Source organism: Folsomia candida, unplaced genomic scaffold (genome assembly GCF_002217175.1).
Source record: "Folsomia candida strain VU population unplaced genomic scaffold, ASM221717v1 Fcan01_Sc004, whole genome shotgun sequence".
Taxonomy (NCBI): domain Eukaryota; kingdom Metazoa; phylum Arthropoda; class Collembola; order Entomobryomorpha; family Isotomidae; genus Folsomia; species Folsomia candida.
Window position 1 is genome coordinate 4,959,549 of NW_019091196.1, and position 12,019 is coordinate 4,971,567.

Genomic DNA, 12,019 nt, shown 5'->3' on the forward strand with positions numbered 1-12,019 from the left:
AACTAGTTTGAAAATTCATCAAATTCGGGAGATACAAAAATAATTTTAGACAAATTATTATTTTAAAAGTAGAAAATTTGGACTCAAAATCCATGCAGATAAATAAAGATGCCAATAAATGAACTACATATCTTTTTGTAATAAAGAAAATCTCAGTTTTTATTTATTTCAGCAATATTTTTTTTCAAGCTACACATTTCTACAATTTTTCTGCAGAGATTTTACTTATTTATGGATTCATTTTCATAAAATATTGACAACAACCACAAAACTAAAAGTTGTTTGAAGATACTTAAAATATCCACGCTTTTTTGAGTCATCTTCTGTTCTGAAGCAAAATACACTGTTTATTTTCATCAAACTAGAATGCACTACTTTCTCAGCACACTATTTTTAATGTAATTACATAATTACGAGTGAGACTTATGCATGAAATTATTTACTCAAATATTTGTAAATTTTGTGGTAATTAATTTAGAGACGCTTGCTTTTTGTAATGTGACAGTAAAGTTACAAATATAGGAGTGAACCGTAATCAAAATCAAGCTTGTTGCAACAATTTTCTAAAAAAGTATAGTATTTTTCTCTGAGTTTCAAAAATCTTAAAAATTTTAAAATTTCTCGCTTTTCGTAATTATTACTTTTGCAAATCTTCAGGTCCTGTTTCAATCTTTTGAGAAATTTTTCGGTACATACATTTTTTTGAAATATTTGAGAAAGTAGATTTGTTTTCCATTTCATGCCAGAAATACAATACATGTGACTATTTTTACATATTTATGACTATTTTAATCTAAATATGCTTGCTGCTCGTGTAATTTTCTAACCTTTATAAATATAGTTTCGTATCAGTCATCCGAAAAAAATTAAATAATATATTAAAGCAAAATTGCTAAATGCAGGACAAATATTTATGTAAATGCGGTAAATGTACGGGTAGTTAGTTAATTAACAATTAATTAATAATACTAAAGGAGGACAGGTGTAAGTAAATAATAATAATAATAATGATAACAATTTTAGGTTATCAATTCCCGCAGGATAACAAAGAAAACAAAAAAACTGAAAACAAAATTTTGTGAATTACACAAAGTAAAGAGTAAAAAACAGGGTGTGATTATTCTTGTAACTTGCGCCATAAGTTAAAACTATAACATGGGCACAAGTCGGTAACGATAAACGCACCTTAATTTAGTAATGATGAATGAATTGGTTAATCGGGAAATTAAATTAAATGGACAGTTAATTAGTAAAAAAAAACAAGATCAAGACACATTCCATCATATTTTTTACATTTTTTGTTTTTCATGAATATTTTGAAATTTCTAATATTTTTTGTAAGTGAATATAATTAAAAATTGTTAAATTGCTATGATTTGAGATTATTACATGAATATTTATGTAGCTGTACTTTTGGAAGATCTTGTTTGGTCGCGATGTTAATTTTTTGATTTTTTTAACCAATTGTTGTTCTAGATTCGGAAATTTTTGTAATTTTGAAAGGTACAATTGAATCATTGGATACAATTTTGGTATACATTTTCTTTTCTCTAATTCTAAAAATCTAAGGTAAAAATTTTACCTTTTTTTGAACCAAAATTGAAAATTGCCCCTTTTCTAACAAAATTACACCTACAAAATTGTACCCTTTTTTGAATAAAATTTCATCCAAAATTGTACATTTTTCTACCAAAATTTAACCTTTTTCTCACAAAAATTGTACATTTCTTCTTCTTTCTCACCCATAAACATTTGTTACTTTTTAATTAAATCTCGAATAAATTGTGTCATGATTAATAATCAAGCTTTGAAATCACGCGAGCTTTTTTTTTACTTTAATAAATACACTTTTTAAAAGAGATGAGCATCATTTCTGGCTTTTTTGATAGTGTGATTTTTTGTTCAAGTTTGTTTTCCATACAGTTTGAAATTTAGTAGAGACATAGATCATCGTAAAAACAAGGTGGTAATTCACGCCAAGAAGACTGTAAACTGTGAAAAAATTAATAAATTTTGTCATGTTGAAAACTTGGGGAAAAAATTCAGAAATATGGAATGTGGGGAAAATTATATCGCAAAATTGGTAAATTTATAGAGTTTACAAAGCTGCAAAGTGGAACAAAACTTATAAATTCTAATCAAATCGGAAGCCTTTCTGGGAAATGTATTTAAAAATTTGTCATAGTTTGGAAAGAATTACGACCAAATTTTTAAAAACGAATCTCTCCTTAGAAAAAAATACCCAATTTTTTAACACAGTTTACAACTCCTTAAACGTGAATTTCCCTCATAATTTGAATCTATCTCATTAATTATCCTCGTTCTGCTCTTTATGCTGGATTTGACACGCGCTCGGTGAAAGTTGACTCGCCAACGTGTCCCCACCGGGAAGAAAATCTTCTGTAACGTTCAATTTCGTTAAAGACTGCGACTTGCTGCTCGTGTTGGACGAATTCGACCCAGAATCGCCCCGTCTCTGTTTTTCCATCAATTTTCTGAGCAGAACTTCAGAATCGATCGCGTTCAAGATGCCGCCACCTCCACCGCCCGCCATGATGTGGGCGGCTTGCTGCTGTTGGGCGAACTTGGCGTCGAAAAATCCTTCCATGGAGGAATCCACGTACGAGTTTTTGGGCGTGAAGGGGTACGACGAACAAGCCCCGGGGTTCAATTGGTCTTCCGTTTTGTCATAGCCGCGCAACTTGTGTCGCTTGAATTCGATTTTTTCAATCATTTCGCGTGAGTTGAAGGAAGGGAGAAAATAATGTTCGGCCGGGTAGCCGTCTTCCGGCTCGGCGCAAGAGTTCTGCGGTGTGTATGGGCAGGAATTGTAGGCGGAGGATTGGTTACTGCCACCCTGGAAAATGAAAATAATGGGGAAAATTAAAATCTGAGCAAATTTGGAAGGTGGAAATTGTGAATTCATTTTTTAAGAAAAAATTGATTCTAATTTCATAGCAAGATTTGAAAAGTGTGATAAGCAACCCTTGATCATTCATCAGTTTATGAGATTATAACCAGGTTACAAATTTGAGAGCGAATCTAATGATAATCACAGAAATCATCTCATTATTAAATCTTTAACTTATTTAAAGCAATAATTAAATGTTGTTTCCAGGAACGACGTTGTAATGTGACAATAAAATTTAAAACGATTAAACTTTATATAATTTGAAGCAAGATTTTGAGCCAGTTTTTTTCATTGAGGCATTTCACGCAGACCTTGGTAACTTTTAAAATGCATAAGTTTCGTAAAGTAATTTTAAACTGTGCAAAGTTCGTATTTAAAAAGCTGCTTGAAAATTAAGTGACTCTTGAACTAGTTGGTCAAAGTTTATACGCAAATCTAACAAAAATTACACAGATTTGCATTGCAATTTAACTCCCAAAATTAATTACCAACTTACATGACTGATAGGATCTCCCACGCCGAGATTTTGTGCGGACGTGTACGAAATCGAGGGGACGTTTTGCTGCTGCATTTGATACTTGTTCGGACTCGCTTCTCCGTTCGGGATGAGAATATCAACACCAGTCAAAGCATCCACATCGAGCTGGTTTTCTAATAAGGAAAAAAATACCTAAATCAAAATCCAATCTAAAAACAGAATAATAATGATTGACATGCAAAACAAAGCGAGTAATGAGCTGAATCTGAATTTGACAGGTTTTCAATTCAATGAGAAGCTGAGATTGGTCGTAATTTAAATTCTGTAGGATAGATGTTATTAAAATAAGGTAGGGGGTCTGCATAAAAGGTGTGGGATGGATTTTAGAGATTCTGCCACGATAGGATTTTCCAGGGGGAAATAAAATTGGAAATTTTAGGTTATTTTTCGTATTGTTTTTCTAACAAAATCATGTTGTTTTTGAGTCACAAAATCGTAATTTTGTGATTTTAGAGGTCAAAATTCAAGGTTTTTTGATATAAAATAACGGGTTTTAAGCAGAAATCACGTTAAAAAACAAAATTTCGAATTGTTAATACAAAATCACGATTTTTGAGACAGAGTTACGATTTTTGCAAAGAATCAGGATTTCTGAGACAAACACGATTTTTTAGACGAAATTGCGCTTTTGAGCCGAAATCACCCTTTTTCATACAAAATCCACACAAATTTGCAAAAAACCAAACCTCTCCCTTCCACACCAACTTTGTAAACAAACTTACGGGCTTTGACTTCGAAATGTGTCGCTAAAAAAGGAAGGATGAATTTTCTCGAGAGCCCGATATTCTTTTGATCATAGAGCCAGTAGCAGCTTTGCGAGTCTGTCGAGTGTCGGATGAGCTGGAGGTGGAGGTTGTCGCAATTCTCAAGCGGAGTGCAAACCTAGACAGACAAGAATACGAATCAGTTTCATTGGCAAAAACAAATTAGCACGTCTCGCCAAAACAAGACTAGAATTGACTATATATTCACGGCAATGAAGTCGGTAGCAAATTGCCAAATGTATTTACGACGTGCATGTTTTTATGGGGGAATATAATTTGCTAATCGATATCTTAAAGTCTAACACGTGTAATTCACGACTGGACTCATTCGTCCAACTACAATAAAATACATAAATTCAGTCCTTTTTAGTAAGAATCGACCAATTCTTGAAATAAAAATGGATCGAAAAATGCAAATAATTATTAGCGAGAGAGGTACAACAGGTGCCCAAAAAGTAATTGTGCGGCTAATTTGTCACCTGTTTAAACAAAGTAAATGAAAAAACCTTGTAAAAAATAATTACACAAAAAATACACCATGTAAAAACTATGGCCCTGTTCTAGATATTTCAACATTTTAAAGTAAATCTGATATGTAAAGAATAATGAAATTTTGATTAATAAATTCATTCATGTCATTTTGAAAAATCTGTATAAATTGAATCACATGAAGATCACCGCACCTGTTTCGCCTTATGAATCCCATCCGAAAAGATGATCAGATCACGTCGAATGTTCGCCAAGTCTCGAACTTCCCACCCCATCACGACCACAGCGGTGCAACGATTCGTCCTCTGACAGTTCTTTAACGCATCCAGGGCACCCGGTAGCTCGAGGAATTTCTAGACAAAATTCATATAAAATTATGAAACCATTTCATGCGCAATTTAGTTTCCACCTTGAGTATGTAAATTTCACCTGAGAAAGTAGTGGTACTGCTGGAACGGCCACGGTGATTTCGGGCGTTTTTAAAATTTTGCAATCCTTCCGCAACAATTGGTCGGTCGTGAGATGTGAAATGTCCGAGCGGGCTTTGACGATCGCGGTGTAAACGTCGTCATGAACGGGACGTTTCGAAACCAATTTTGCTAAACAATCTTCAAGTTCTGAAATTGCCTTTAAATCTTTTGGCGTCGTTCGTTGCGCTGCTGGAGATAGGTTCACCGTATCGAGTAGGATGGTTCCTGTCGGATAAATAATTATGTAAAATTAATGAGAGGGGATTCGCAAAAGTTTGCGTTAAATTCTTACATCGTTTATGAAATAGTGAGACAATTCGCACAATGATAACTTTGTAAAATCCGTAAACTTACAAACTTCACAAAAATTTACAAAAAAGTCTACACAGAGGACAATTCAAGTCAAAGTTTGAAACGAGGTAAAAAATTTTGGAAAATCAAATTACAAAATTTTGAATAAAGTGAAAACGGATTATTGGATAATTTACGAAAGTCACGAAATTTGTAACTATCAAACTATGCAAGCTTTGTAAAGAGCACTCCTTGAAACTGTGTAAATTTCGAAAATTAATCAAATTTGAACGGATTTTTTTTTGTAAAATTTTCGAAATTAGGCTCCATATTTTTTGGATTACTTACCATACAACAAATTACACACCACTTGATCCCTATCGAATAAACCGAGGACAATTTCTGTGACCAAGGTGGCGCAGGATCCGACGGGTTCAATCGTGTCTCTCCGATCGAGAGGCTTTTCTCTTTTGTGATGATCGATGACCCGAACGACGCTGGAGGTCAGGGGGGCGTCCGCCGATGTTAATACGTTGTGGTCCACCAAGGTCAATTTTAACTTTCCGCTTGAGTGAAGACCAAGAAGATCGATTTCGTCGCTGTAATGAAATAAGAGATTTCAGAATTTATTCAAAATCTGGAATGTTTGCGAGTTTGATTTTCGAAAAGAGATGCAATTAACACGGAATTTTGTGTATAAACTTTGTAAATTTTGTAATTAGCAAACTTTTACAACTACGAGATCTGGTATGGACTTTCTTGTACTACAAAGACCGGAGTGAATTGGCAACATTACGAAAAATTCGCAAAAAAACAAGTCACAAATTCACAAAATCTAGCTACAAAAAACAACAAATTAAATACTTTAGATGTATAAAATTTCACAGAAATTCGCTAAATTACTAAAAAATGGAGTACATACATTTGGGGGTAAATTTAATTTAGGACGACGCCTTTAAAAATTTTAGGTAATAAAACGTTTCACAAAATCAAAAAATTATTTTGTTTACTCGAATTGTACAATTTTTAGGTCGAAATTTCTAATTTAGTGAAATTAATTTAGTTTGTATAAATTCATTTAGGTCCCAATACGAAGCTCCCGCTGTGTTGTTACATAATTTTCAAATTTGAGTAAACAGTTCATAAGTTTTATGGTCAAAATTAAGCAATGTAATTTTGAAATTGTGACTTATTTTTTCAAAATATTTTTCTCACCGGCAAATGAGCGACTCGACCCGGATGCCGTTCCCTTTGAGGAAGAACGTGACCTCTGTGCGGAGGGGGAGATCTTCTCTGGTGCAGTTGACGACGGGAAAGACGAAGGACTCCTGGTCATGGTCCACATTTTCCTTCTCTTCCTTCGCCAAACTTTGCGCCGTGTAGTACGCGGTCACAATCGCGGACACGACGGAATCCAAGTCTGCCGCATCGTTACCCAGGATCACGTGCGTATCGCCAAGATTATCCTGAAATTTATTAGAGAAATCTTTAACATTGAGAAAATTCAGGCAAAAAAATTACAATTTTGCAAACATGCAAATTATGCAATTTTGACATCTGTATAATTTGACATTGCACAGACAAACTTTTTTCTATTGTAAGAATGGGTTACACAATTTGTGAAAAATTACGATACGCGGATTAAGTTTAATGTCCAATGCTTTCACAAAATTTTGCAAACTTGTCAACTTTTTGCAGAGTTTGTACGGATATTGAGGCAATTCACGCAGTCATTGGTAAATTTTGTACAATGCGTAAATTCTGTAAAATAATTTTGCAAACTTTTACAAAAATAAAGAGACGCCCTTGATCTGAACAAGTTTACAAAAAAGCTAATTTTCCACAAAAATATTCATAAAATTTTGTACAATTAACGGATTTTACAAAGTTACAAAGGCCTGCGTGAATTGTTTCATTGAGTAAATAAAAATAATTAATCTCATCCATGTCATTCTGTGTCAATTAAAGAACGAAAATTATCCAAGTTAAGCCATTACATAAAATAATAGCGAAAATTAAGTTCCAACTCGACTTTAGCGTATCTCTGAATAATTAAACTCATAAACTATTAACGTAATTTGACCTGGTAATTGGAACTTGTTGCTACTGAATAAAACATGAGAGGGTGGATTGGATATGATGATGATTTAACTAATTATTTGCACCACCACCACCACGACGAGTACCTAAACCGTGGTAATAATAATTATCATGTTCCGTTTTCTAGACTTGGATTACATTCACAATTTCACGCAAACCATTATATTTAATGAACCATGAACTTTAAGCGATGTAAGTACAAGAAAACATGCACATTCAGGTCATACATATTTAATATTTGCAAGGATTTAGCTAGCAATTCCTATTAACAGTGATATTCGTAGCCCAGTAAAAAAAAATACAAAATAAGTTTCCGAAAAAGTTTGTAAAGGAAAATTCGGTTTCAAAAATCGATGTCATCATTTTCTAAAAGTTTTAAGAGATATTTGTAACCCGTATGCAAAGATTACGAAGAAAAGTTAGATTTCAAAATCGATCGTATCCAGATCTCATAATTTTGTAAAAAGTTTCACTAAATTTACGCAATTTACGAATGAATATTTGCATAAAGTTACACATGAAATTTGCCAAATTTGTCTAAAAAACACACGATTTACAAATGCTGCGTTTGAATAATTTGTTGTTCTACTCTACAAGTGAAAAATTGAGACCAGTTTTATTGCAAGTCTGACCAAACATTTAAAAAATCGCTATTTTTTGACGGACAACATCTTACGAAACTGACGAAATCAGCATCTCGTAAAAAATAACGTATCGTAATAACATGTCGTTAAAAATTAAGTCAAGTTCTCTTGTGTGAAATGTAACCCGGCCGAAGAACATGAAATAAAGTGCATAGCCTGGTAAAAATTATTTTATGCAGGCATCATCATCATCATTTTTATGATAATAATACACAATATTTAAACTCCGTTTCACGTTACTTGATTTGGTCATATGGAATACATTACCCGAACGATCCGAATTATTTTATTATTTGAGACCTGTAATTTTCATTTTGGCGTTTAAATTAGTCAATTTCGTATGATTTTTACGCCAAAATAAAAATAAGTGGTGTCAAATAATAAAATAATTCGGCTCATTCGGCTAATGTAATGTAATGTAATGTAATGTAATGTAATGTAATGTAATGTACTCAAGGCGGGGAACTCAAGTAACTTGAAACACAGTTTACCACCACCCTCCATCCATATTCTTATTTGTAATACGACAACTTTGCCTTTTTTAAGTCGGGCTAACTTTAAATGGTTCATTCCACCCTGTAAAAGTCATTGTTATTTTTCCTTACGTAAAGGATGTGATCCATTTTTAGGAGAAATTTTACCCTATGAATCAATGTCATGCTTTATGCACGGTGCAAAAATATCCGTACCGTACCGACCGAAGGGGTTGGAATTTTATTATCACGCTGACAGGACGTGGTCGTGGTTGTGAAAGTCGACTCTTTTAACCTGGATGATTATGATTATATAGTTACTTGAGAATAATGGGAGCGATTTAATTGTGAATTATTATTGCGGCTATTATGATTATCTGGAAGAATAGGTAGGTGTTGATAATACATAATTGATGTAAGATATGAAGGTCAAGGGTCAGGTTGGCAGAATAATGACCCACAAAAAATCAAAAACTTATTCAAATCCAAATCTGGTAAATTTATGTTTGTAACCGGTGCAAGTTTTGTAGAATTATGATACAAACTTTTATAAAATATGCAGATCTGTGTAAATTTTACATAATTGATGTAAGATGTAAGTGAAGGGTCAGGTCGGCATAATAATGACCCCGCTATACAAAAAAAATCGGAAACTTGTCCAAATCATGTTTGTCAAATTTTGGAGAATTATGGTAAACTCTTAATAAAATATGAAGATCTGCATAAATTTGTGACAAATTTGTAACCTGTGTAACGTTTGCAAATAAGTTTGCAAATTTCACTGGGTTATCAAGTCTCTGATAAGTACATATAAGTTCGCTTACCCTGGCAGCCCTGTCCACACTGGACTTTGACGATGACAGAAATCCTTGCAGGGATGAGAGGTCCATCTTACTTTTAGTAATTTTCGGTGGGTTGACAAAACTTGAATAATTTTCACGACCCCTTCTTTTATCAAGAGTTACGAGCACGACACCAAAATCAGAACTGGTAATCTTCTCCCCGAAATGCGAAGATGACGAGATTTTGTGAGCAGAAGTCAGCAACAGGCGTCGGACGATCCAGTTCTGCGCCAGGGTCGGGAAATATCCGGGCAAATGATGATAATCAACTCAACTCAAATCTGGAAATATGAGTCAACAAAATTTAGAGTCAGTCATGGAGACAGAACTATTCGCAAAAAAAAACTCTTTTATTATTCGCAAAGTTCGCAAAAATAGATAAATTTGCAATTGAATTCCAATACCGACACGTCATAACGAATGACTTATCAAGTATATTTATTGATAAGACTCAATTGACGTTGGTGTCGTGTCGGTGACTTTTACTACAGATATTTGACACGTGACGTGTTCCGATGATGATTGATTTGATCAGTGCAACAAGTAGACAAAAGATAAGTCTCCAATTAAAATATAATTTTTATGGAATTTGGAACGTGATGTCGTTCAAGTGTCAAAATAACAAAATTTTTGACGCCAGGGCACTGGGCAGGAAAAAATGTATACCTCCATTAAAAAATTATTTGTAATCATAATATTGTAAAATGGACGGAGGAAAATTGAGGAAATAAATAACTACATACGTTCGTTTGGCTTATCATATCATGCTTATCATCATTTTTTCCCCGTGATGAAAAATATTGGTCATTTATTTACATATGTCTATTTATGTTGATTAAATCTTGCTTGTGCTGTGATACTGCATGCAATTAATTAACTGGAATGAACTGAAGTTGTTTGTTTTGATTGTGAAAATATTTAAGTCGAGTGAGTTGCGCTTATCATTATCGCCAGCACTATTTACTTATATAACTAATGTCTGTATAGCTCATTAATTGTGGTGGACGGGACGCAATTAAATTTATGTATTTAATAATAAGCGAAATGAAATGGAAGGAGATTCGCGAGTCGCGAATTTGTGTAGTAGTAAAAAAATTAATGTTATTTATGTATGTACGGAACTCGCAATGTTTACAAAATGGAGTGATATAAACAAACCACGTCTACGTCGTCAAGTTTAACGACTCTATATACCATACACTAGTTTTAGTTTAATTATTGACGTAGTTAAGTAATTTTAATGAAGATGTAAAGAATTTTTATGATTCAAGGAGAGAAAGATTATATAAATCATATTTAAATGCGATGACATAAGTTTGGTAAAGTCGCGTGTCGGAAATTAATTAGTTTGATGGCTTGATACTTCTACATGTTGAAAGGTAATGTATTGATGTGGTGCGGTACATTTAATTAAAAATAATAATTTAATTGTGGTTAAATAAAACATTAATTTGAGGGGAAAAGATGAACGCGGACCCGTCACTCGTGTCGTAGAGAACGAAAATTATGAAAATTTACGAAAAACGTTTGATGGGGTTGATACTTTTAAAATTTTGCACGGATATGAGTTGACCTCGCATTTAAAAATAGTAATTTAATACTAGTTTAGTTAAATTAACCAATTTGCGCAAAGCGAAAAGATAAAGAACGAAAATAATCACGAAATTGACACATTTACGTCACGAAAAAATCTGGAAATAAAGATAAGTACTTACCCAGAAATAGAATATGGTGATCTCTTTTCCTTCTACTTATCAATCTTCTCTTCTCTTAATAATCCGATTATTTAATCAAGTTCTCTTCTTTTCTTACAAATTAAACGTTTCCGATTGTATATTTCCTGCTCAAAATTGATCCAATCCTTCCAAATCCTCTGTGACGCTGATAATCCAGGTTCACTTATCTTCCAAAATTGACACACCACCACCACCAACGTCACGGCAATTAACTAAATCGGGAGATTTCCAGAATCTGGAACGTTCGATTTCGTTCAAATCAAAATGACGACAAAACGTTGTTTTTGGTGATGACGAAAAAGCTGAAATCAAAAAGACACACAAGGCTTTTAGAAAAATATAGAACTCTGTCCTCTCCCCGTCGGAAACTTTGAAGTTCAGAAATTTATTTATTTATTTATATATTTTCCGAGGAACGAACAAATGAACCGTGTGTTGCAAAGGCGAGAGTCGAAGGGTGAATAAAAAACAAACCCAAATAACAACACAGCCAGCAGGCCAACCGTGAGGGGACGGGGGTGAAGGATGTCGCCAATTTTTGGCGAGATTAAATTTGCAAAGTTTGCAAAAATAAGTTGATTTGTTAATTGTTTTCATGAAATTATTAAAAATGTTGGGGTAAAAATTTACCACATCATTTAAGCACGACCTCCACAATGCCAGTCATTTTTTACCTAAAAACAAGTCGACAACAATGCAAACAGAAAGCCATTAAGGATAAAAATAATCAAACACATTCCTGGAATTGTAAATAAGTAAGA

The 12,019-nt window shown here is 33.4% G+C and overlaps 1 protein-coding gene across 1 annotated transcript; it reads right to left on the reverse strand.

Annotated features, from left to right (window-relative positions):
• Positions 1–315: 315 nt before the first annotated feature.
• LOC110848895 (exopolyphosphatase PRUNE1) lies at positions 316–11,727 on the reverse strand. Its single transcript, XM_022096241.2, has 9 exons — positions 11,238–11,727; positions 9,505–9,803; positions 6,679–6,929; positions 5,812–6,062; positions 5,132–5,397; positions 4,897–5,055; positions 4,172–4,331; positions 3,408–3,562; positions 316–2,857 (listed from the first exon to the last, which is right to left on the reverse strand). Exons 2-9 carry the CDS (start codon positions 9,568–9,570, stop codon positions 2,309–2,311), a joined length of 1,857 nt encoding a protein of 618 aa, XP_021951933.1. The 5' UTR covers positions 9,571–9,803; positions 11,238–11,727; the 3' UTR covers positions 316–2,308.
• Between the last annotated feature and the right edge of the window lie 292 nt (positions 11,728–12,019).

Excerpts from the sequence above, each read along its gene's own strand:
- LOC110848895 (XM_022096241.2), bottom strand. The coding sequence starts at position 9,570 with ATGGACCTCTCATCCCTGCAAGGATTTCTGTCATCGTCAAAGTCCAGT. Across the intron at positions 6,063-6,678 it reads GTCGAGTCGCTCATTTGCCG|CGACGAAATCGATCTTCTTG; the intron begins GTGAGAAAAATA and ends ATTTCATTACAG. Across the intron at positions 5,056-5,131 it reads CAGTACCACTACTTTCTCAG|AAATTCCTCGAGCTACCGGG; the intron begins GTGAAATTTACA and ends AATTTTGTCTAG.